General features: G+C 39.5%; 2 protein-coding genes across 3 annotated transcripts in view; one reads left to right on the top strand and one right to left on the bottom strand.

Moving 5' to 3' along the window:
* The window catches only part of CYFIP1 (cytoplasmic FMR1 interacting protein 1), a 90743-nt gene that overhangs the window by 11726 nt on the left and 52315 nt on the right, over positions 1-26702 (bottom strand). For both annotated transcript variants that reach the window (XM_068140760.1, XM_068140750.1), the window contains exons 22-25: positions 24481-24680; positions 16907-16994; positions 6819-6962; positions 5182-5272 (exon numbers count right to left, since the gene is read on the bottom strand). In XM_068140760.1, coding sequence (XP_067996861.1) covers positions 5182-5272; positions 6819-6962; positions 16907-16994; positions 24481-24680 — 523 coding nt within the window. The remainder of the gene's footprint in view (positions 1-5181; positions 5273-6818; positions 6963-16906; positions 16995-24480; positions 24681-26702) is intronic.
* LOC137442328 (fibronectin type III domain-containing protein 9-like) lies at positions 8819-15809 on the top strand. The gene is made up of 2 exons (XM_068140907.1): positions 8819-9482; positions 10852-15809. Exon 2 carries the CDS (start codon positions 10990-10992, stop codon positions 11659-11661), a length of 672 nt encoding a protein of 223 aa, XP_067997008.1. The 5' UTR covers positions 8819-9482; positions 10852-10989; the 3' UTR covers positions 11662-15809.

The following is a 26702-nucleotide window of genomic DNA, read 5'->3' on the forward strand; positions in this document are numbered from 1 at the left end:
CTACCAGAAAACAGATGAACATTTTCAGAGCTACACAGGCTATTTTTGATGGAACAGAAAGCATGATCTGCTCCCCCATGGAGTCCTGTGGCAGAAATACATCATCGTCATTTCACTGATGTTGGAGCAATGGCAGCCCTGATTACACTTCCTCATACTGTACAGTGCACAAAAGTGGATTTTTGTGAAAGACTCTGCATGCATACTGAAGCCCTAAATAAGAGAACAAGTGTCTTAGGAAGGTTAACTGCATGCAACATTCTCTGTCCTCCTTCCCCTAATTTTATCTGGGGGCACTGGATTTGTTATATATATATATGTATGTAGCATTTTGCAAGGCAAATGAATCAAGGTTTTTTGCTCCTTCTCTGCAAGAAAGCAACTGTAATGAAATCCCCCTATTTCTGCAAATGGGTGACACTAGAGGTCTCTTCCAGACTTGGTGATTCTGTGATAATAATTGATCTTATAATCCCAGTTTCTGATTTATACAGCTCTCAACAGAAACAAAGGCTGTTGACAGAAGATACATGCAGTAAAGTATCAGGGAAGGATTAGGTTCCATCTCTTCTACCAAAATCCTATCTCATTAGCACTCAAACAGCAGATGCCAAGTTTCAGTTGCGCAGCCTGTATGTGCACATTGGCCACAACAACCCCATGCAGTGCTACAGGCTGGGGTCAGAGTGGCTGGAGAGCAGCCAGGCAGAGAGGGACCTGGGGGTACTGGTCGATGGTAGGCTGAACATGAGCCTGCAGTGTGCCCAGGCAGCCAAGAGGGCCAATGGCATCCTGGCCTGCATCAGGAACAGTGTGGCCAGCAGGAGCAGGGAGGTCATTCTGCCCCTGTATACTGCACTGGTTAAGCCACACCTTGAGTACTGTGTCCAGTTCTGGGCCCCTCAGTTTAGGAAGGATGTTGACTTGCTGGAACGAGTCCAGAGAAGAGCAACAAAGTTGGTGAGGGGTTTGGAACACAAGCCCTATGAGGAGAGGCTGAGGGAGCTGGGGTTGCTTAGCCTGGAGAAGAGGAGACTCAGGGGTGACCTTATCACTCTCTACAACTACCTGAAGGGAGGTTGTAGACAGGCTGATGATGGTCTCTTCTCCCAGGCAGCCAGTACCAGAACAAGAGGACACAGTCTCAGGCTGCGCCAGGGGAGGTTCAGGTTGGATGTTAGGAAGAAGTTCTATACAGAGAGAGTGATTGCGCTATGGAATGGGCTGCCCGGGGAGGTGGTGGAGTCGCCGTCATTGAAGGTGTTCAGGAGGAGACTTGATGGGGTACTTGGTGCCATGGGTTAGCTGTTTGGGTGGGTTGGATTGGTTGATGGGTTGGACACGATCTTGAAGGTCTCTTCCAACCTGGTTTGGTTTATTCTAATAAAGGTTTATTCTAATAATTTATGAAGTTAGACCAGACCAACACGCGCAACACAACTGGTGGAATTCTTCACATGGGTCACTTTCTATGAAACAATCTCAACTCAGATCTATAGATTCAAATCAAACATGTTCCAGAGCTGTAACAATCCTGATACCTAAAATATTAGCACAAAAATTAGCTATTAATTCTATAACTGAATTGCTGACTCAAGCCAAAGTAGTTCTTGAATATAATTCTTGGTCTAGTTTTGGTTTGGATTATTTTCTGCAGACTTGACTATTGTCCAGCAAAACCTAATCATCTCCAACAGAAAAATTGCTCCAGAGGAACTGGGTAAGGTTTAAACATATACATGTATACATGTATCTGGGAATTATAATCACAAAGCCTGTGTAGTGAGTTTATTTTGCTAGAAAGAAGTATCTTGTTATTCAGCATAGCTAAAGAGTCCTGAGTGCCCTCTCACAATCATCTACATGCTTTGGATTTCTCAAATTCTTTCAAATAGTATGTGATTCCCTCCCAGATCTTTCTCCAATGGACAGGCTCCAGAACAAACAATTTAAAATACAATCCCTTCATGTTTTTTCCCCACAAGGACTCAAGCCATTGAGCCTTCACCCCCCCAAAAAAAATAAATGTAACCTATTCTCCTACCATTCCAAGTTTGATCAAAATCCTGAGATAATGGGAGCATAACCCGCCCTTCTGCACCCCCAGCAATGCTTCCCTGGCAGCCTCTAGTCACTACTGCCCTCTACCACACTTCATCAGTGCAGAATGGTTCCAGTTTCTATCACATTAGGACCTGAAGTACTCCAGAAAAAGGAGAGTTGGAAGAATGTTTTTTGGCCAGGTTGCTGTGCTGAAGCAACTCGGGTGTTGCCAGCAGCATTGTCAACTGGCATTATGGGGCATTGGGAGGCTTCCCCAGACTGCTGTGTGAACATGTGGGATTTCAAGAGAGAATGGCGTGGTGGAATGAGTGGTTTGCCCTGCACTGGCTTTGGGTACTTTTTTCCCTTCAGTTTTATTATTTTTTTTAAAGAAGAAACATGGACATGCTACACTTAGGAAAGATACACAATTAGGCTACTTTCTCATCAAGTTTATCTCTTGCTAAGATAATTGATAGGGGTGATATACCAGTATCATCTCACAGCAGAGCTAACCAACTGCTTTCTTCTCTAGTGTCTAATGACACTTCAGAATGGCAGGACATGAAATAACTATTTATCAAAACCAGGAATGCCAAATTCAAATATTCACAAAGCAGCAGAAGAAAATGTCACCTCCAAGATGAAATTTCAAGTTTAAACTCTCATAGGCCAATATTCCTGTTAGCAACTTTACATGGTCCCTTTAAAAATTCTCATACTTAATGTATTTTTAGACAAATATTTTTATGCCTACAAGATGAGAAAGTTCCCCACTGCTTTAGACTGTTCCTATGGAAACAAAACCGTCGGCAAAGAGGAGTCCTGAACAACTCTGATGCTACTATCTGTACCCTGCTCCCTTTCACAGGAATAAATCACTGTTTAGAAATCCATTTAGTCTAGTGGATTGATTACATAGGGCTCAAGGAACTGCAATCAACAGAGTCTAAGCAGAGCTCTCCAAATGAAAAATCTGAAGTGTATGAAACAGCCAGAGGCTTACTTACTGAGCATACTTAAATTACTTTGCCTATGGAGAATGGACTCAGGAAATTAATTCTGAATTGATAAATGCCTGTTACATGGAGACACGAGAATCTACATATCTAATCTGTAAAGCAGAATGACAGCTTTTGCTCTGCATGTGTAGGGAGTGCCAATTATACATAAAGTGAATAAATGATTTGTTATGAAAGAATAGAAGCATTATACAGATATGCTCCATAGCACTCAGACTTATTACTGCAAGTTCTGCAAGAAGCTTTCAAAGGCAGTGAACAGACAACAGCTGCCACATGTTAGTTTGCATTTGCCGTGGCAAACCAAGTAAACAAGGTGTGGCAAAGACTGCCACAGAGGACACAGCACAGAAAGTAGAGGTCAATGATTCAAATCAAGAGTTGTTTGAGCCTGCCTTCTACAATTTAGGAATTCCTCTCAAGATTCCAGATGAAAACCTAAATTTACAGCACAGCCCCATCACAGAGGGCATTTTTCTTTATCAGTCCTATCTGCCCCACAGGCAGATCCACAATGGAGACACATTAGGCAGCACAACACAAGTCTTCAGTAATGTGAGAGAGGCATGGAGGTGCTCTTCAGCTTCCACACACCTTTTCTCTCTAGTGTCTTTGAAGGAAAAGATCTCCCTTTGGTGTGACACTGTTATATTGGCTGTCTTTGCCATTTATTGCTTCTTAAGTGTCCACTGCTAGACATAATTCAGAACAGGAAAACTGCACGTCAAAACAAAACCTTTCAGGAGCAGGAACAGTGAAGGAGCAAAGAATCAGGTAGGTTTATGAGATTCATCCAAACTCCACTTGTTATGATCTTGCATTCCAAAACCAAGAATTATTCTGCTGTCTCAGAACATAAGGCATATGGGATTTCATTTGCAAGAGTAAATACAAAGTCAGGGCAGTCTGTGATTTCTACAAAGCAGAAAAGTGATAAAGGATTTTTAAAATGTTTTAAATCAATCCTGAGAAGGCTACCACTACATAAATATTTTGTCTTTCTGATAGGATGCATTGCCTTTGAACCTCAAGACAGTGTTTCTGCTTAGGTCCCTGGGCATCTCCTGCCAAGTGTTTACTTGTTACAGGTGAGGATTTCTGGCAAGAGACTACAGGCCTCCTAACATCACCTGCAGCACCACAGATCCTGGTGATGCATAATCCACAAGTACATGTACTGCTTTTGTAGTTCAGGCATCAATGAAAGGCTAAAAACCTCAGATACATTATTTTTATCCTGTTAACTGCCATGATTCATCCATCTCTACGCTCCAGGGAGAAAAACAGGAAGGAAACACTTCAGTAAGTCCTCTATTTCATTTAACATTAGTAGTGAGCATTAAGCAAGCTGTGGGAATAAGAGAAAACTAACAACTTCATTTCAGCTGGAGTGGCATTTATCAAACCTAAGTGACTCTGGAAAAACAAAGATGCAAGGTGGGTGGCACATGGAAGGATTAATTTGTGTTAATTAGAAGTTGTGGGGGAGGAATATTTTGAAGGGGAGGAAGCAGATTCAGAATTTCAGTGAGCAATGTGATAAATACTAATTAGCCAGTTATTTCTCTACAGTGGCAAGCAGCTTTCCAAGCCATTTCTTCTTCTGTCACACCTCCTGTTAAGTGGCTAAGATGCACCCCACACAAGCCTCAGACAATTATTCTGGCAACTACAGTTTGACTCTCTGCAGTATCACTCTTCTGTCTTACATTTGATAAGGGCAAAGGAAGAAGGAATGGAGGCTTTTCCAGTGGAACAGGGTTAGCTAAATGAGACATTTAAACAGAACAAACTCAAAAGACTAACTTGCAGAAGTTCAACATGCTTACGAGAAAGACCAGGAGCACAAAATATTGTGAAGATCCCAGCTGAAGATCAGTCATAAATCTGTCATCCTTTCATTTGCCCTAAGCACAGATGTCTTAAAACTTTATTATGTACTTTCAGAAAGCTCAACCTTTGGTGATTCTTGTTATGAAAACCAAACCAAACAAACTCAGAGTAAGTGCTGATTATCAGGAGAGAGGAGGAGGGAAAGGCAGAGGTACCCATGATCAAGAAGACAGCGATTAATATCATCTTAAGGCTGCTGTGGTAACACCAAAAATGAACTAACCTGGAGAACCATACTCGTGTCTTGGTAACCTACAGATCTTAGGCATCACTTCCATTAGGGTCTTGACATACTGAAGAATCGTCCCTTGTAACTAAGGGAAAACAAATGTGTGTAAACATGTCAGTGTCAAAAACTTTACAACAAATTGCATTCAGCTAGCAGTTGAATTGACCAAGCTCTAAAAAAATATCTTTAATTTAATTCTGTCAGTCATCACCTTGAAAAAGGCAACTTTTTTCCCAAATCAATACGGTTGCACTTTCCTTCATATAGCATTAGCCACCTTTTGCTACACAACAGCTAAGGCCAGGAAGGTAAAAGACAGGTAGTCATGTTGCTTAGTAGAAGCAGACTGCCTCTACTATCTAGCCAACTTCTAGATTTTTTGGTAAAAAACAAAGTTGCATTTGCATGCTTTCAAAAGCAGAAGAGAGAAACCTGTAGTATTATGCATGTCTGTAAGAGCTCAAACTGGCTATTCTGGACATAACACTGAAGACCCAGTTCCAGTCTACAGCCTACCTTTCTCCCACCAGACACCTATTTCACATCTGTCTCCCTACATCTGAGCATCTGTATCAGGCACCAGCAGGACACCTCTCCCAGGTTTTTTAACCTTCTTTATAAATGCCCAGGCATTCAATACTACCTTTAATGAACCAAGACGTTTTACCACCTAAAGAAACTATTTTAAAACGTTCCCTCCGAACAACAAGCCAACACTTGACCTCAAACAACAGAAAATATCGGTGTTTTCCTCTCTCCCTAAAGATTAGGCCACACTACTCATTCAACCAGGCTCCAGCCTTTCCAGAACATCAAAAATCTATTGAGAACATTGTGGGAACTACTGTAAGCAAACTGCCTAATGTGTCAAGCGTCTGAAGCAAGATTGTGACTATCACAGTTATATCCCCCGATATAGTTATAGCACTTTGGCAGCATGCTCCTTACAGGCACCAGGGAGAAAAAGAAGATTTCTTTGTATTAAAATTTAACTGCAATGCATTATGACTGTGTACACAGATAACAATAATATAGCAAACATCCAGCCCCTCAGCCTCCTCCTAGATACAGAAGAGGCCCTTTCCAGTAACGAGCCCTGGGCTGTATGGATAACTTCTTCAACATCTGGTCAGAGCACTCTTCTAAATAGGCTTGATTGTATGCACCACTAGATTATGCAGAGATTAAACCTTCCTTGTTATTAAGGCGTCATCTGTGAGTGATGTAATTAATTTCTGCAAAGCAGAAAACACACTCCAGCTGTTCTCAAACAAAAATTAAAAAAATCCAGAGCTTTAACAGCACAATTCTTAAGCTGAAGTCAGCTAACTTGAAACATTTGTACTTTTCCAAAGTTTACTCAGGACTTAACAGCATAGGTCTCCACAAAATAAATTAATCTCTAATGAAGAGCCCAAGGTTTTCAAAACACTGCTCAGGATACCAAGGAACATCTTTTGCTCTCACAAGACACTGAGTACTCTCAACCACAGCTTTTACTGACCTTCAATGGAAGAAATAGTTTAATTAGTTTATTTGAAATCTAAAATTCCCTTTGTTTTTCTTGAGACATTTCCTATCAGAAACCATTTGTAATAGTAGGGGGGAGGGGGGGAAGACAATTAGCATACCAGGCTCTTGACAACTTTCAGCAACTCCTCCATCACCACAGCGATACCCTGATATCCAAGAAGTCTACAGATGACTTTAAAGTGAGGTGGACCAACAAAATTTCTGTAGTTGCTGTAGATGCTGGAATATGCCAGATTCAATGCCTAGAACACAAGAACAAATATAATTATTAACAATTTCATCTGACTGCACCCTTACAATAATATCATTTAAACGGTCTTTTAAAGCATATTAAAAATTAAACAACTTTATATATCTCTCTCTCGCCAGGAAGTTAAAACAGAAACCTTTTTTGTAAGGCACAAACTCCAAGCAAAATCCCTGTATTAGGATGAACAACCTGTAAACACTTTTCCCCTGCCTCCCCTCAACCAGGTATCTTCCACCTACCATTTATAAAGCCAAGAACATTTCCTCCTTTTTCTGTTTACAGAGGTATAAAAGGATAGAAGCAGTCCTTGCAAATGTTCAGATCCCTAAATTTAAATCTCATCTTCTCTTCCTATAGCTATAATTTATGTATGAAAAATCTTGAAAGAGGTTACAAATTTTCAGCTCGTAATAGGTGTTTTAAGTCTGAGAACTCAATTACAAATGAAAACCAAAACCAGCCTACTGCAGTTACTGCTCTATATGACTAATAAATAAATAATAAATAAATAAATAATAAATAAAGTTCTCTCTTTTTCAAACTCCTTAACTGTACAAAAGATCAAGGCACATTTAAGTCTGGGCTGCAACCTCATAGAAATTATTCCAGAGTTGTATAAATAGGGCCAGGTGCTTGGCTATTTTATGACTAGAATAGAATAGAATAGAATAGAATAGAATAGAATAGAATAGAATAGAATAGGAATAAGCCAGGTTGGAAGAAACCTTCTAGATCATCGCATCCAACCTATCATCCAACACCACCCAATAACTAAACCATGCAACCAAGCACCCCATCAAGCCTCCTCCTAAACACCTCCAATGATGGTGACTCCACCACCTCCCCAGGCAGCCCGAAGTGAACACAGTGATAGATTAGTGCTATATAGTGAGAGGAATCAGTCTACTAAACACCCTCCATTTTTGAGTGGCTTGTTCTATTGCTACCTGAAATTTAATGTAAAAAAGGGAATCCCTTCAACATTTTTTGCAGAAGGTTGTTGCATTTGCCTTTCTTCTGTGCAGTCTTTATTCTCTAATACATGTATGAAACAGTATACTGGCAGACCTGACTCTACACACCAGCTGTAACAGAAAATTTTCCTTCACTAGCAAGATCATTCACCTCCCTTTGAATATGAATCATGTCCCACTTATCCCTGGAAGTCAATGCCTAGATACTGCAGTAGATGGCATTGCACAAAGAAACTACTAGGAATTCAAGTCACAAAACTTTACCATGCTCTTGGAGAATATTAGTCTCATAACTGGCTAATTATTGACACTCCTAATACAAGACACTGGCCTGCTTTCAGGTTGGAGCTGGCTCAAAGGATAAGCTCCAAACACACCCCACTGGATGGCGTGCCTACAGCTGCATCCCTCTAGTACGTTTGTATTTCCATAGGTCTCTACATACAGAAAAGGAGTCACTGCATCATCAAGGGAGAGATCTGGTAAAGCTTTAAGATAATACATGTAGATGAATGTCCCAATACACCAAGCATTCGTACAGTTGTCCTTAAAGGTGAGATTTCATCTTTTGCTTTTTATGTTTCCAGTCAGGTAGGTACACAATCTATTTTAGCTATAGTACAAAAAGAATTTTACTTTAGTAGGTTAAAGCATTTTACTGCCACGAGGTTAAAGCAGAGGACTCCTCTTAACCCAGCAAAAATTTCTTACAGAAAACCAGGCCCTAAGAGCATGTTTTCAATCCTTAAAAACTCACCAATACATAACAATAAGGAGCCACCCAAACTAAAGGTACATGTTTCTTTAATGTAACCCTCACGATCCACCTGTAAACGCTGCAGGAGCAAAGCTTTACAAACTGCCACAAGGGATGTAGAAAACACTGTCACACAGCACCGCTGCTTCCCTCCCATGATGCACAAAAGCATAAAATGCTTAGGGAAGAAGCCACTAAAAAGAGGTGGTGGGGGTGGAGAGGCAAGGAAGGAAGAAAGGAGGAAGATCATTATTTTTTAAGCTATGCTTGCTCCCTCCTCTACTTAAATAAAATTAAAAAAAAAAAAAAAAAAGAGAGAGAGAGAGTTGCAGTTGCTGATGTCATCAAAGTGCTAACATTAATCACTCACAGCATCACTGCTACACATACAAGAGCATATAACAGGGATGTTCAGGCAGTGCACTATCCAAGAGGAGGCAAGCAAGAGAAGGGGGGAAAAGACATTATTTTTTCTCCTGTATGTTCTTTGAAAAGCAAAGCAACAGCATCTTTACACAAGATGTACTCTTGCATGAATTTAAGTGGAAGACACGGAGAAACCATGCCACCAGCAACATCGGAGAAAGAGCCCGAAAGCACCAAGCAGTAAGAATTCAGGCCAGGGAATCTGCGAGGAAGAAAAAGCAAACTGGCAAGCAGAAGAGATCAGGCAGGAAATAACTCATGTGAAAGGAATACAGAAAACACAGTGTTTATATCCTCCTCGCAGCAGCATCACCGTATGAAAGTTCTGTTCTGAAATTTCCATCAGGAAGTGACAGTAAGTACTGACTTTATAATCTATAACACATCAAATGTCTTTTCCAAACATTTACCTGCCAGTAATTAAGTGTCTTCTAATAACAGACATTTTGTAAGAATAGAGACGTGCCATTGTCATTTAATTAGAATCCAAACATTCTACTTACAAAATGCTGTGATGACAAAACTATAGTTCTGTGTTGTTCTACTAACTGTTCTATAAAAATAAATTACAATTCTAAATTAATTGGCTTCTACCAGCTAAAGAGAAGGCAACTGTGTAAGTAAAAGCTCTGATGTTACTAATGTGCCTCATTTCAATATCTGCAGAAGCTGGGTAGATGCCAGAATGTGTCTAACAAGTTTATCTGATAGCCAACTCAGCTCCTCACAACAGTAAAAGCAAAAAAAAACAAACCACCACCCCATGACAAATAAAATACCCACTGGCTGTTCTAGATTCTTTAATGGATGTCTTTAGAAAATTGCCAAAAGCAGATAGTTTCCTTCCAAGGTATGCAGTGGCAGCACAAACTGAGAATCTCAAAGGACTGGTGATTTTTTAAAATTTTAAATTTTATCATGAGGAGGAACACAGAATCAGGACAGACTGTGGAAATACAAACAATCACTTAGAACAGAAAAATGTTCTTTTTGAAAACCTTACTGTTTACCCTAAAGCCATGCTATAGTGGGAGCTGATTGCCACTAAGTTTATCTTGAGAAAGATTTTCCAAGAGGCTGGCTAGCATCAGGACTAAATACTGTGATACTTATGCCACCAATGTATAGATGTGATAACTCACCAGTGAAAGACAGAGAGTACTGGCAAGTAAGAAACCAATGTAAAACTCTATCAGAGAGAAAATAGTATCTGGTGATGTGTCCACATACTGTTCTGGTTTTCAACTGATTGTGACTGGCAAAAGTGAAGATTTGTGAATGGCCAATAAATTTATCCCTTAATATCCAGTCTTGCCACTTTGAGAAAACGTGTTGCTTATGAAAAGCAAGCTTTGAGATTATGTAAAACACCAGGTGAGTATAATACAATGCAAGATGCTCAGACTAGAGAGAAAAACAACTGCAAAAGAAATGAAACCTTTACCGGGGAGCGGGGGGGAGGGGGGCGGAATTAAACTGTGAAAGGAAGTGATTTCCTGATTGCAAATTCTGCAAAACATACTGTCTCTCATGGAGACAAGATACAAATGGTCACCTGCACCAGCTCCAATTGAATTCCTATAAGCATATGTTTATCCCTTCACTTGGGGAAATGTACAGTTGAAAATATCTGAAACTTTTATCAACTTCCAGCTCCCACTTTTGCACACCAGTACGAAAGATAAGAGCATAGTTTCCTAACGAACTGCTTTCCTAAATTACAGAGCACTACCTCTTAAGTTCCACACGACATCCCCCGTGCTGCAGCTCCTCAGTTATTTCCCTGGGAAATAAATATCTTCCCTCTCCACAATAAGATCAGCACAGGGAGAGAAAAAAAACCACACCTGAGCAACATCCTGATGGGAATAACTGTCCAAAACGTCACAGGAAACACAGCAATGGTAACTTGGCCAAAAATGGCCGGTTGTGTCGACACCTTTTACAGCATCATGTACCACCCTAACTGGAACAGCATGCTATCCAGTTACTCAAGGAAGAGCTTTCAGAAGGAAGAGAGGGTGCCCACCAGTCGCTCTTCCTTTGTTGTTGAAAACCTAACTCCACTAACAACATACATTGTCTGCGTGACCTGCCAGTCTGCCAACCCCTCTAGCGACCAGTGCAGAGTTTTCAACACGCTGGAACAAGACCCAGCATCTGCGAGCAACACCAAGAAAGAGTTGGCTCTGGGCATCTGGCTCACCAGCAGCATCCTGCTCCTCATCATTGCCGCAGTTCTCCTTTATGGCTGCCTGCACCTCCTGTGCCGAAGGAGACATGAGCGTTTGCAAGAGCAAAACAGGACCTTCAAACAAGACCACAGGGAGATGTGGAGCAAAAGCACGGCATACACCTCAGAGGAGCTCAGTAGGCAGAGCCAACGGATGCAGGACACTGAGAAAAGGCATCCCAGTGGCATCCAGCTGGCCACAATCATAGAGAATCCCTCAGCATGCAAAGAGCCTGTCATACCACCTTCCAAAAGCCAAGAGCAAGTGCCAATGACAGGACAGTGTTCTGCTATAAATTAGAAACTTTCTGTCAAGAAGGAAATTTTACTACATATGACATCCCAACTGCTTCAGATACATCATGTGTATTGTTGACACTCACAAGGTAGAGTTACAACTGTTCACTCCAGCACTGCTGGCTGTACCTCCAGTGTCACATTCCTTTCCACCAGCCCATATATGCAACCAGAAGCACTCAGAGGCAGAATTTCAAATTCCCAAGCAGCGAGCACTTCCACTGCACTGTTATTTAAAAATTAAGCATGTGGCAAATAATTACTTTACACTGCAGGTGTTCTTTTTGGTTGCTTTTCTTTAGACTAAACCAGGAAACATAAAAATTAATCAAAAGTGACCACAAGACCTCTCTCTCTCTTTTTATTTTTTAAACTAGCATAGATTAAAACTGAGTAGAAGTTTTCAGGTGGCAACCCTCACTGCTACACTACAGTCAACTGGAAGGTATACTCTGAGAGCAGTGTTTTTCCAGTGTGTGAGTTTTATCCTCACAATCCTAACTGCTTCTCAAACTACACACCACATACTGCTGCACAGAGGCTACACATTTCCTCACCTGTAGTACTCTCCAAAGCTTCCATCTGAGTGTGGTCAGTCTCGGCATGTAAACTGAATTCACCAGGACTTTAGTAGTATCCTTTTGTCTGCCTTTGAAAAGTCCCCTTGGTCTAAAAACATATGCAAGATAGTGACTATGTATGGACATTTCTAATGAAGCTAAGTATGTGTCCTGAGATAAATTTCACACTCTTCTGCTCCCACCACAAGCCTCCTTCTGTCCGTGGCAAGTGACTTCCCTTAAAGGAAATGGAATTCAGAAAGCAGCTTCTAGCTCTTCCTTCTCTCTTTTAGCATCAATGAAGAATCTCATTCATTAGCTGCAAATCTCTAACTGCACAGTATGTTTTGTGTAATGAAGAGGCAAGGAGGTAAAAACAAGCAAATCTGACAATCATCTCCTTCTCCTTCCAGCTTCACAGCAAAGTGCCAACGAGGGCCCTTCAGACGGAAATCTCTTCACCTTCACAACATGATGAGTCTTGTCTGGCTTAAATATACAAGTCAGCCTGCATTAAATCTCTTACATGCATTTGTGGTCCATAGAAACATAATGAATTTTAGTATCTCTGTGTAGCATTGTACATCTGAAAAACAAAGATACACTGTGACTGCAGGCATTTTAAACTGCTATTGATACAAACGTATGCGGAAAGTCAGCTCTTGTTGACACAGCTTGGTTGTACCAGCAAAGACTGGAGCAGCTGGGCAGCTGTCATGCCTTTTCACCCCGCCCTGGAAGCTGAGGTGGTATACAAGTTTGGCAAGAGCGTGCCTGCTGAATACTTCACAGCAGACAGTGGATCTTTCAGCTACAGTATTTTGACAACATTTCTTGACTTGTGAAAGACACCAACTCTTGTATTGCTAGGAAGACATGAGCTGGCAAAAGTTTGATGCATCTTTTACTTTTTACCTGCTTGAATAGGTATGGCATAAAGGAATGTGTGCTGAATGGGACTGACTAGTACTTTTAGGAAACACTTCTAAACATGTTAAGTTAGCAATAATGTGCTCTCCATACCCTACATAACATTTCCTCCAGCTCACACATTCTTTTTTGTCTCATACATCAGTCTTAAATAAACTGTGAATAATGACAATAGTCTACTGCTGTTTCATGAAACACCATTTGAAACACACACTGAAAAACTCTTTTCAAAGCATGAAGCAAACACTAAAGGTTTACTGCCAAAAAGGGGTAGTGAAGACAAAAAAATGCTTTAGAATGATCTTGTAATTAACAATAATATTTCTCTGCCTAGAATTTCACCAAAGGGAGGAAGGATTATTTTATTGTTAAAAGGATGGAGCCAAGAGACACATTTTTGTCTCTGCCAACATCCTGAGCCCTGTCAAACCTGCTTAACTCTGTGCATCTCTACTTCTTTATGTGGCTTTTAAGGCAGCCAATATATACATATGCATTTATGTGTTATACACACATCTATATACTATCCTGAGAACAAGAGGCAGTTCAGTCTTAAAGGGCAATTCACCTACTGAATTTTGTTATTTATACATAAGCATATATATACAAAAAGAGGTATATAAATCAAACTGAAAAGACAAGGAGCTACAATGGAAGTGTTCCCAGGAATAAAGGTAAAGGTAAAACAATTCCACCCAAGGAGTTTACTATGTAAAACTTAGATAAACATTTATATCACCACACCAGCAATGAACCACCTCACGCCCACTGCAAATGAGCAATGTGTAAGGAATGTCACCTGACTTCTACACTAGTTTTGAGGAACTCGCATCATTACACACTCAGAGCTACGTAGTTCTTTCTACAAAATGCATATGACATGAACATGAAACTCTGAAAAATGTTGTATAAGCTAGGTAGGAACTCTTCAATTCTGCTTTAAATGACCTCTGTAAAACCAGGTACTTCATTAACATGCAAGTTTTGAATTCCCAGATGAGATTCCATCTCATATGTACATTAAGTATCGTTTGCATCCAGCCCATGATGCCAAATTTCAATCTGCTAATAGCCATTTAATTGATCCTACACACTCACTTTAGTAAAGGGACTATCAATGACCATGCTCAACGAGCTTTTAAAATACTCCAGATCACTTAAAAGGCTGATATCTTTCTGCTACCATGTCAACTGGAAGTTACATCTGTGAGTTTGTTTTGGCAATTGAACAAAGACCTCTCTCAGAGAACTTGAGATACAATGGAAAATGTGGACACAACTGCCTATGCTAAGCATTAAAACACATTAGTACATCCCAAGTGCTTTGATCCATTTACCAATATTTGAGAATATGTGAACACTGAGATGAAAGCTAAAAATTTCTTTACTCTTAAGGAAGCACATTGCTCATGCAAAGCTTCTGCACAGAAAGCATTTAACCATTACAGTCCAGTACACGTACGTATGAGTGTACAAGAAATCACAATGCTCATCTTGACCTAAACCTCATGAACTGCTAAAACGCAAGGAAAAACAAAACAAAACACCACCACAAACAACAAACAAACCCAATCCAAACACACAAACCACCAAAACAAAATAAATGAACAACAGCAGTCCAATAAGGCAAATAAAAAGTCATCGTCACTGGTTATATGATCAATATCTTGAGTAGTTTAAGTTGTGAAAGAAGAAAAGAGATATAATAAATACATAGCTACTCCATACCTCACTATTAATCAGTCAGGAGGAAATTCATCAATATAATCATTAAAAGACACAAATAAGGATGCTCAGTGGCATGCCTGGCTATGCAGAGTACAGAATAACATCATGCAATTATATAACACACTAGAATGTATAGCTTCTAGCACATAAGAAATGCTGTCTGCTACTTGCTATATAGAATAGAAAGGTCACCCTAAAATTCCATTCAAGTATCCTCAATTCCAAAGTATGTTAGATTCAGGAATAAAAATACATGATGCTCAAGAAACACACCTAAGAACCTCCTGGATTGCCCCTGCTCATATGAAAAACAATCATATTTCTGAAGATACACAGCTCTCGGAGTAAAGATTACTAAACTAATTTTAATAATGTAACCTGAGTGATAAAAAAACAAAACAAAAGAGTTCCCCAGTTAATCCTCTGTCACTCCCCCCGCACTGTATCACCACTTAGATAAATTAAGTTAGCAATCTCTACTGAAATCAATGTATTTTTTTTTTCCCCTCTTTACACTGCATCTGGTCAGCTCCTAAAATAGTGAGGAACTCAATAACTATAATGTAAGAAAATCCCCCCTCCTATAATTTACTGTTCCCCACTGGAGAATAATTACATAAACCACTATTCACAGTACCAGACAATCATCTGTTACATTCCACATTAAAGACATGCAAACCCTTTACACCTTTTTTGACATGTTAGAAGCATGGAAGGTTTACAAATGCAGGAGATGTATTAGGACTGAAATTTGTAACTTCTGAGCCATCTCTTCAGCTCTCAAAAATTAGCTTGCTGGGTGAATCACAGTGATTGCACCGTATAACTAGGATATGATAACAGTAAGACAAGGTCTAATTATGGTCATGGTTAAGTAGAAGCTAGATAATGGGCATAGCCAGACATGAAAATGACACAGAGCACTTGTATAAGTTACAAGGAGAATTGAGTATATATTTTAAATTTTTTTCAGTCAACAATCCTCTCTTTTTTCCATCTGTTTTTGTTGACTATTTCCATACTTTTTTTTGTCTCCCTGACACAATGCAAAATTAAGGGTGAAATGTCATTAAATATTCTCAAATGATTGGTTGAAGATATTGCTGATGGTTTTTACTGCTGCTGGAAATAGATCAATATTTCTGACTGCATATAAAAATGAAGATATGTGTTAACATGCTATGACTTTAACTGTTCTTAGGTAGTAATTCTGAAGGGTAAAAATCTATGGTGATCAGACAGAACAAATTTATACAAGCTAACTTGCTCAGGTAGCTCCATGAAATCCCACAAGTACTCTCTCAACTTGTCACCTGTGTAAGCTCCTTTACAACCTCAGCATTTTGCACAGAGTGTGTGACTGCATATCATGTACACTTCTATTGAAAAACTGCATAAGCCTTGTAGGCACTCCTAATCTGCAAAATGAGAAAGATGATGCTAATACAGAAGATGAGATGGGCAGAAGGCCAAATCTGTCACAAGGACTTTGAGGTCCTTAGGTTGAAAATGCCAAAGAAATGCTACATTTTTTAATTGAAACAATTTACGCAGTTGGGTGTCTGATTGTTTAGGATAGCCAGAACCTATACTCTTTTTTAGTCAGACAACATCTAATGCAGCCTTTCCTATCTGTTCCTTTTTTTCCTGCCATCACAATCTTCATCACTGTAACAAGGGAGCATCTGCACTCAAGATGGGTTCTTGTTCTCACTTCAGCAGATGACTAATTAATCTTTTCTTTAAGTCTGCTCTGCCACTACAAGCAACTCTGCAATGTAAGGTGGTTGAGAGAAGGGCTTATTTTTAGCTATGTCAGATAGGACTAAACCTCAGACTAATCACTTGTACTTTGGCTGAAACATATGGTAAGCTTCACCGCAACGTCTGAAAAAAGCTGTGTTGAATTTAAAATATTCCCAAAATTAATGACTCCACTTTTAATAACTTCCATATTCTGCCATTTCTATAATTAAAAAATGATACCTTTAAACATTAGCTTGCATAAATATAAAGGTAATTAAATCCAACCTTCGATCCATAGAGATACTGTGGCTGTGCATTTGGCTGCTTATCTCTCTGAAACTCCTGAGAAAATGGTAGCACAGTCCGAACAAACCTGTAAGAACAAAATAGAGAATTAATTAATTATATTTAGGTTAGTAGGTCTACATATAAAAATCAAAGCTGAACTGGGGAAGCAGATAGCCTGTATCACCCAAAAGCTTGAACACAAATCATAGTGCAATTCTTCATCACTTACTGCGTCCTCATTCTTCCACTGGTGTGCAGGTTGGCAAAATATTTTCACCTCTACTCTAAACCAGTCCAGCAAAGAAAGAAGCAACTAACAACGCAGCAATAACTTCTCACAGAGTGTAAGGAAGCTCCTTGTGCTTCCAGAATTAAATTCTTCAGAATGAACTAAAGCTTCAAAGAACATGACATTACTACTTAATGTTTTGGAGCTTTTTCTCTCCCAAAGAAACTTATAGTAGAAATACTTTAGGTTAATACCTTTAGGGGGAAAAAAATGTCAAGTGTATAATAATAATAATACTTGTCGCAAAATTTATGTTACTAAAGTTGGTACATGCTCACATTGAAGTATGATCCAATACAAACCATGTTTAGCTTTACCTCTGTATACTGTTAAGAGAATGACAAATTAACTACAAAGATAGGGAGTACTATAAAAGATAGGCTCAAAGAGCCCACTCCAAACAGAAGAAGGTACCAGAGTCTGAAGAGTGGTACTTGGGCAGAGCCTGCAGGCGTGAATCCTCTTGGGAACAAGCAGCACAGACTTATTGCCCTGATGTTGCCTGTTAACTGTGTAATGCATGTTTTGCAGTACTACTGTTTCCATGCAGAAATAAGTTAATCAACACCCATTAAAATTCTGATTCTGCTCAACTTTACTAAATCAAGCAAAATTATTGGTGTGTGTTTACAAGTTGGATGGCTACCTTACTTTTTAAGTTGTAGGGAGGATTTCCTGGCAGGTGGTGCAAAGCTGTATATACACAGGGAAGGAGGGGAGGGGAGGAAACCACTGCTTGAGAAGGATACATAAAATGTTTGTATCACATAAGGTTGTTCTGAGTGATGACTGAGTAAAAGAAATGCATCAAGGAAAAGGTTCCAGGAAAGTTGCTGTACATTGTAACATCATAAGATATAATTGTATCTTGACCTGATTTTGTTTGAAAGAAACAAAATATGTTTCAATGTAATCAGCAGAAATGAAGTAATTCATTAGTAATTTTTTTTTTTGGGGGGGTGGGGGGTGGGGAACATGACACACAAGGAACAAAACCCAACAAACACACAAAACCAAGCCAATAACCACAGAAACTCTATTTTTAACAAATCCTTTTTCTATTTCTGAATATGTTTAACATTGTTCCCACTGTGTTCGCTTTCTAGGTAATCACAACCATTCTTTTGAGAACCTACAACTTCAGGATAAGGTTTTCTGTATTTTTTTGACCTGATCAAAAATAAGGATACTCAGTTTCAAATACTTACTAAAATACATATGAATACTTTCTTTCCAAAAGTACTCGTAGGATTCCAGAAAGTGCTTGCATTGAGAGCTTTTAAGGATGGGGAGAAATGGTATTTTGTGTGTGTTACTTTTGATACTACATATAATTTAGATCTTCCCACATTTATGTTTCCTTGGATTACAAGTATCTCTCCTTCCCTCTCACACAGCAATGGAAGACTTCCTCTTGAGATTACTTGTATCTGTTTCTGCACATATACTTCATTAATGCGCTTACCAGAAATGTTGTAAACATTTGATGGAATTCAAAGTAATCTGCAACACACAACAGTCCTAGAGATTACTCTATTCACCTTCTTTCTCTATAAATTATATTCCTTTTTAAACTGACATCAGTTTCCATGCTGTAAGAAAATCTCTGTAACAGAAGAAATCAAGGGATACCATGCCATTTCAGGTAAGACTGGGTTTCAGCCTGCAGATGTATCAGACAAGAGCGGAGTTGTTATCGGTAAACTAAAACTCACAAGGAAAAAAATGCTTCAGAACATAAATGTGGGTCCATCCCATAACTTTGGAAGCTGTCACTATAACTCTTAAGTCTTTTCCAAAATGTGTTATGAATATATTTGAATTACATCACCATTTGTGTCTGTGAGCAAACCAATCGGACTGTATTTGGATTGAGAAGAAATCACAGCATCAGAAATTAAGAACTGCAGACACGCTTCTGAGACCCAGCCTCTAAGTTTCACTACCTCTATAAAAGCACAAGTAACACCTGTGTGTTCCCCAGTGCTTCTCTACTTTCTTGCAGTTTTCTCCACCTCTAAGATTTTAGAGCAGCAGCAAAACAGCATTGAAGCTTTCTTAAAGACTTAAAGCAAGCACACATTTTACACTTTCTTGGATGAAGGATGCAGAGAAAGAAGTTTAAAAAAAGCAAGTAGCAGCAGGAGATACCACCACTTGTTATCTCATGGAGGGGTATGGCTAAAACTGAGGATACAACAGGCTTATGAGTGTATCATTCTAGGATATAACTAATTCCAATATATCATTGAGAGGAATATTAGAGATTTCTTCCCTCAGAACTAAGGGTTATATAAAAACTTCCACAGTCGAGCATGATCTGTTATTCTTCAACCTTTTTCAATGTGTGTTTCCTTTTTGACATCCTGTCAGCTGGCTTACTCCAGCTCCTCCTCCAAGAAACAGAAACTGCTATTTGAAGGACCGAGGCTCTTCGAAAAGAATCAAGGCTAACGCTAGGCAAAATTTTACTTTCCCTTGGGTACCACCGGATGCAGGTTTTGGCATATGCCGGTGTCAATGATCTCAAAGCAATTTATCCATTTTAATCAACTGAGGTTGTAAGCAGTCAAAGCAGATTAAGCAGATGAAAAGCCTTCTGGCTTACCAAAGCTTTGCAACAGTAATTGTTAAAGGACAACATAAGCCTCAACACAATCCCTATTTTAGGGATCAAATAATTTCATACCAGTGTTTCTGTCATACACACCAGGAAGGAGCTCACAGTAAGCAATTCTCAAACTAAACAAAGTTGTTCCAATTAACATAATTTGTTTAAGAAAACAAAGAGAAATCTGACAGAGATCACTGCAGTTAATAAGCCTTCTGCCTCCTACTGCAAGCACGGGATCAGATAATCTCATTCATAAACCTCCTGAGATTCATCTCAAAAGTAATACCACAGTACTCACAACATTACTCATACAGGAAATGTCCCTCTACATTTTACTAAGTGGTATGAACACTTTTAACTTCTACCCTTCTCAAAATAGTTTGTCCTGTCTACCAGACCTAAAGGTAGCCCTGCATCTCCTCTCTTTGCACATGTTACGTATTAACTCACTCTTCTTTAAACATGAATGTCAAGGTGGAGGACAACAGAAGGCTACAGACTGTAGTGTGAGGAAACAACAGATGAAAGAGAGTATGAAAGTAACAGGTATCTACCACTCCATTGTTATAACCTTTCCTTTGGGCAGAATATTTTTATTTTTTTTAAATTGAGGGAATGTAGTTGACTACAGTCACTCCTACTTTGCCTGAGTCTTTATCTTTGCACCATTTGGCTTTCTGTAGCAGAAAGTAGCTTTCACTGACAATGCTGCTTTTGATTTTGCTCCAGCAGTGCCTGAAAGGGCTGGAAATTTTTCTGAGCAGTGACTATATGCAAGATATAAAACAGCAGTTGTTCTCTTGTGAAAGCTAGGCTCAAAAGCAGCAGGAGAAAGCTCACAAAATGAAGAGGTAAAGGCAAACAGGAATACTTAGAAGTAAAAAGCTGGTCTTATTGTTCATTCTGCGACAAGCCTGTATCCTCAGAAAAAACCTCAGACTACATTTAAGAGAGGGCTATACACATGAAACTAACAGAGAATACGTATTTGGATAATGTGTTGAGGAGATGAAGCTACAATTCTGACTACTGTCTCTGCAAGTTTATATCATTTGTGTCAAGAAAGCACAGAGAATCCTCAATACAAGTAACTGTCTAGGCTTTCTCATGCTTGCTCCTGTATTAGCCCTCAGTACAAAACAAGGCATCATGGAAGGAAAAGATCATCTTAGAATTACTTAATAAGACAGAAAAAGGAACAATACAGATAACATAAAAGGAACAAAGAACAAAAATCTGGATATCGCTCCAGTGTCATTTTAATGCTCTGGACAGCCCTGGTCCTAACTTCACACAGATACAGGGGGAATGAAAAGTACAGGTGCAGGCATAAGCATGACAAAGATCCTGGTGTGGAAAGACAAAGATCTGATTTGGGAAAACATTAGAAGGCTCTTAAAAACAAAACCAAAACAACACCAAGCAACACAGAGAATACAAGGGGGAAGTGTCTGTCTATGGTCACTTTCAGTAGAACTGGCAGACAACAACTTGAGAGCAAATTTTTGTGCAGCATGCAACTTCACTGCAAACTCCTCAATAGAGTATGTTTTGAGTGTCAAAACCTCACTCAGCTTCAAGAAAAAAAAAAAAAAAAGGGGGAAAAAAAAGACTGGGCAAAGCAACAGAGCAGGGGAAAAAAGCTGTAAAGGGCCAGAAATGCACTGGCACCCCACCATTGTTGCTTTATAGAAACACCTGATCATTGCTAGGGCCCTGCATATTTCCTGTGAGAAAAATCATCCCAAGCCTCCTTTGTATTTGTACAAAGCCTCTGCATGGCTGCTGCCAGTATCAGAACACAGGACTAGGGAGGACTTTGATCTCACCTGCAGTTCATATGCTCATGCCAAAAGTTTGTTTTCTTTCTTTTGTGATTAACAATAGGTGGATTAAAAATACCCTTGGATTTCACTGCTAACACCCACCCACAGAGGTACCCTTGCTTATCTCCCCATTTCTTCTCCACAAACTGTTGTACCCAAGTCTGGACACAGCTGTGCAGCTGTTTAGAACTACTGAGACTAAATTTCAGAATACCAGCAGCTGAAATGAATCAATTCTTAAATCTTTTAATAGCAGCCTCACTGTTCAATCTCGATACGCTATCAGACACAAAAATATTCCTCAGTCCCAAATAATTAAATATGCAATGTGTTTCAATAGTCTTGCATGTATATCCTTAGCCTTTGAACCAAACCTAAATACTTGAACTTTTACGGATGTTTGAAATCACAGAATCACAGAACCATTTCAGTTGGAAGAGACCTTTACGATCAAGTCCAATCATTATCCAGCTCTACTAAGTCTGGTGCTAAACCACACCCCTTAGCACTGGACAAAAATTCATCTGATTAAAACTCTAGAAGAAGGACACTTCCATCTAGGCTGTGGGCAAATTAATAGAAGGCAATCTACAGGTATTACACATTTCCTGGGAGCTCTACCTCCAACTCCTCACCATTAAGTAACCGCTTTGCTTTTCACCACACTTTTCTCTCTTTCTTCCAGCCTTTTGTTGAACTTGTACAGCTGAATGCAGAGAGAACTCATCAATTTAAAGTTCATGCTGACAGCAACAGACGTAATGAACACATTTAAGAGGTACAAAAGGGCTAAAACCTCTCTGTTCCTGCACTCAGCAAAGCTATCAATGGGCACCATATATGGTGCGTAACACAAATTGTAAGTGCTGGGTTTTAGTTTTCTACAGTGCTGGTTGACAGCCAGCTGAACATGAGCCAGCAGTGTGCTCAGGTGGCTAAGGCGGCCAAGAACATCCTGGTCTGTGTCAGGAGCAGTGTGTCCAGCATGACCAGGGAAGTGATTGTGCCCCTGTACTTTGCACTGGTGAGGTTACACCTCCAATACTGGGCTCAGTTTTGGAGCCACTCACTATAAGACAGACACTGAATTGCTAGAGCGTGTACAGAGAGGGGTGACAAAGCTGCTGAAGGGTCTGGAGAACAAGTCTTATGAGGAGCAGCTGAGGGAACTGGGATTGTTTAGTCTGGAGAAGACGAAGCTGACAGAAGCCCTCATAGGTCCCTACAACTGCCTGAAAGAAGACTGTGGTGAGGTGCAAGCTGGTCTCCTCTCCCTAGTATCAGATGATAGAACAAGAGGAAATGGCCTGACATTGTGCCAGGGGAGTTTTAGATTGGATATTAGGAAAAATGTCTTTCAAGAAAGAGTGGTCAGGCACTGGAATAGGTTACCCAGGGAGGTGGTTGAGTCATCCCTGGAGATGTTCAAGAAACATGTGGAGATAGCACTCTGGAACACAGTTTAATGGCCATGGTGGTCTTAGATTAACAGTTGAATTCAATGATCTTAGACGTTTTTTCAAGCAAAAACTATTCTATGACTCTGTGATTTTTTTTTTTACTGGAACCAAAGTAATTCTGTGATGAAATTGGACACACAGTACACACTCTGCCTAAGACCAGGCTCTCTTTATCATATCTTAAATTAATTATCCTGAATTAACTACGCAACAAATTTGAGGATCAGCCTAACTCAATCCACACATGTAGTTTTCAAATGGACAACAGTCTACAAGACTCCACCAGTGTCGTTTGACACTCCACACTTGTTTCCCAAGCACTGTGGTCTGCAGTCTGGCAGTCCTTATAGCCAGGGTGAACACACACTGAATTGTTGAAGAAACTAGCAAATGTCTTTCATTAAAGCTGAAAAGTGGAGGTTCAACATTTCATCAAGAGTTGATTTTAAATATTATGCACTGCATATTCCAATACTGATCTCTAGATACAGCAGGTGCACCGTAGCTTCCCTGGAAATATATTCCCCTCTCTTGTGCAAAGAGAATCCTGTAACAAGTTTTTTGACTAACAATTAAATATGGAAAATGCTCTTTTTAATTACTTTTTTTTCCTCCTCAAGCAGAATCTTGGATGTAAAATGCAATATAACCATCACAGAACATGTCAGACAAGGAAAGCTCTCCAAGGAGACAGTGAAAGATGAGAATAGGCTTCTTCCTCTTCCTACAGCTCACTATTCAGTATCCCTCTACTGTGACTTCAGAGTGCTTTAACCAAAACATCAATAAAAGCTAAAAGTACCACAAATGCTAAAACCAACATACAAACAGGAAACCCAAAAATGCAAAGGCCCGAGCACTGCATCTCCCTCACATTCAAACTTAAGATTCTACCTTCCTTCCTATTTCCATTGCTCGCTCTCCTTGAAGGCTGCAGCCATAGTTTCAGTGAGCACTGAACTCTTCCCTTCTCCAGCAAAAGAAAATATAAAAATCCTTTTCTTCACATTAACACAGAATCAGGAATCTAACTTTATTTCCATCATCTCACAGTTGAGGATCCTGTTTACCAAAATATCTTCCTCATACGCACTTTGCAGTATTTCTGGATACACTTTATTTCTGAGCATATCATAGCTAAGTCATTAAAACGTCAGAATTTGGATGCTGTGGTTACATCTGACTTCTATTGTGGACAAATAACAGGCTTTCATACGTTTGACAGTACTTAGTAAAATGACTCATGCTGCTTCATTTCAAATAAAGAATTAGGAGTGAAAAACACACTAAATGAATGGAGATGGACCTGTCAGCATTTGCTAGGAAAGAATTTTTGTGAGGGTAACGGAAGAATGGCAGCAAACAAAGGCTGCCATGCTAACCTGTTAGTGGATCCATTGTAGCAGTAATTTGGAAGGAAATCATAATTGAGTTCCCAAAAGACATGAAGAGTGATTCTTCCATAAGGAGCTGACACATTGTGATTGGCTTCTCTGAACATGGCATCAAAGCTGTCCAAGGTCATGTATCTGCTCAAAAGCTTGTGAGTCATTTTGTTTATTTCTATCAAGCCATCCAGCTCCTACAATAAACAAGAGGAAAGAAAGCAAGAAGTGCATTTAATAAAGGGGAGAAACTCAAAAAGGCACATAAACAACCCTGACAGAATAGAAGACAAGAAAGAAGTAAAAATGAACAACTGACTCTTTCTTAGTTTCAAAACAATCCCAAGAACATTTTTCTTTTCTTCTTCTTCCATCTCTTGTCATTAAAGGAAGAGACTATCTCCTACTAAAACTCTTGAGACTTCAATGGTATTCATTAAAATTAGTCCAAATAGCAGGTGGTTCTCCAGCACAGATCGGTGCAAACTCTTCCACTGAGCAAAAGCTGAAACTCCAACATTTAAATGGAGTCAGCCATAGGACACAAACCATCTTCTGCATTTCTTACTATGTAAGCTAGCACAAAGTAATTTGCATCAAACTACTAGTCATCTTCCCATACAGACCTACCAGATTTAACTGATCTATGTTTCAACAGTTTTTCAAACATTTGAGTAACAGTCACCTTAAGGAAAGAGAACAACTATGATTGTTAATACAGTATTAAGCCCAGTCTGAGGTTAAAAAAATGTCAGTCTTAACTACCTTCATTTATTTAGCTTCAAAAACAGCTACTAGTATCAGTTTCTCCCTGAGAAAAATGAACAGTTGTCCACAGAAACTATTTTGCATAAAGGAGGGAGGGGGAGGAAAAACAAACAGGAACATGGAAGGACAACATCTTAACATTACCACTTTCTAACTCAAAACAATGAGAACCTGCAACTCAAACACATAATCAACAGTTTCTGTTCATCTAGACACTCAGCCACTAAGAAAATCCTGCGCGTAAAGAAAATTAAGTTTCAATAATTCAAAGGTTACAACTCCAAGCACTAAAAATTTAAGAGGCTCCATGGCCTCTGTATTAGATTTATCTTCAGTGAAGAGTGAAACTAAATCAAGGCAGTCAACTGTATGACAAAACCTCACTACTTAAAACTTTTTATGGGAATAAAGTTTCATAGATAACTTCAAATTTATTTTTTATTCCAGCATAACTGAATGGGTCTGATTTTTTTTCTTGTTGACTGAATATTTACTTGTCAAATACATGCCATCTGGAAATGAAATTTGTTTTTTAGCATTTCAATCAGGAAGCTAACTCTAAGACACCTCAATATTTCACAGATGCTCTTCTTCCAAAAGCAAAGTCAGATCTTGTTCTCCACAAAAATATTATTTATGTCACACTATGAAACCAAGCTGCTTGGGTAAATAAACTAATTTTGATTCTACCAGGCACAAGGCTGTTTTGTTTTGATCTGCAATTTATCTTTAAGCAGGGAAAATGAACATTTACAAAAATTTAAATCACAAGAATGTTCATTTTCCTTGTTTCCTTAAAGCTCATATGCCTTCTCTGTGAGTGAGGTTTACACCTTACTCCCAAGCCCTCAGCTGCAGCCGGTTTATGGAAAAGACAAGATTCTCATTCTCAACAGGACAGGGACTTGCACAGCCCCATGTATGGCAGCATACACCACAGTGTTGTGTTAGGTCAGGCCAAAGCACTCTTTGAACAGAGATGCAAGTTAAAGTACAGGAAGTAAAAAGTCATAGCACATTAGACTTAATGAAGTCGACAATACACTACAATGGCCACAGCGGACTTGCCAGTATAATTTATGATGTAGCTGGAGATGACTAAAAGAATGCATTTTGCAAGACTAAGCTACTTCTCTGAATTTAGTCTTAGTAAACCAAAGGAAGAAGGGGTGGAGGGGTGGCCCTTTACATCAGGAAGGCACTAGATGCCATTGAGCTGGAGATCAGGGACTGTCAGGTTGAGTGCATGTGGGTGAGAATTAGAGGGAAGGCCAATAGGGCTGACATCCTGGTTAGAGTCTGTTATAGACCACCCAACCAGGAGGAAGATGTTGATGAAGCATTCTATAGGCAGCTTAAGGCTGTCTCAAGATCGCCTGACCTTGTTCTCATGCGCAACTTCAACTTGCCTGATATCTGCTGGGATCTTAACATAGCAGAGAAGAGGCAAT

This window comes from Melanerpes formicivorus, unplaced genomic scaffold, assembly GCF_026170545.1.
Source record: "Melanerpes formicivorus ecotype bairdi unplaced genomic scaffold, bMelFor1.0.p_v2 SCAF_1, whole genome shotgun sequence".
NCBI lineage: Eukaryota > Metazoa > Chordata > Aves > Piciformes > Picidae > Melanerpes > Melanerpes formicivorus.

Bases quoted from the DNA above. Each gene is read 5' to 3' on its own strand.
- LOC137442328 (XM_068140907.1), top strand. From the start codon at position 10,990: ATGGGAATAACTGTCCAAAACGTCACAGGAAACACAGCAATGGTAACT.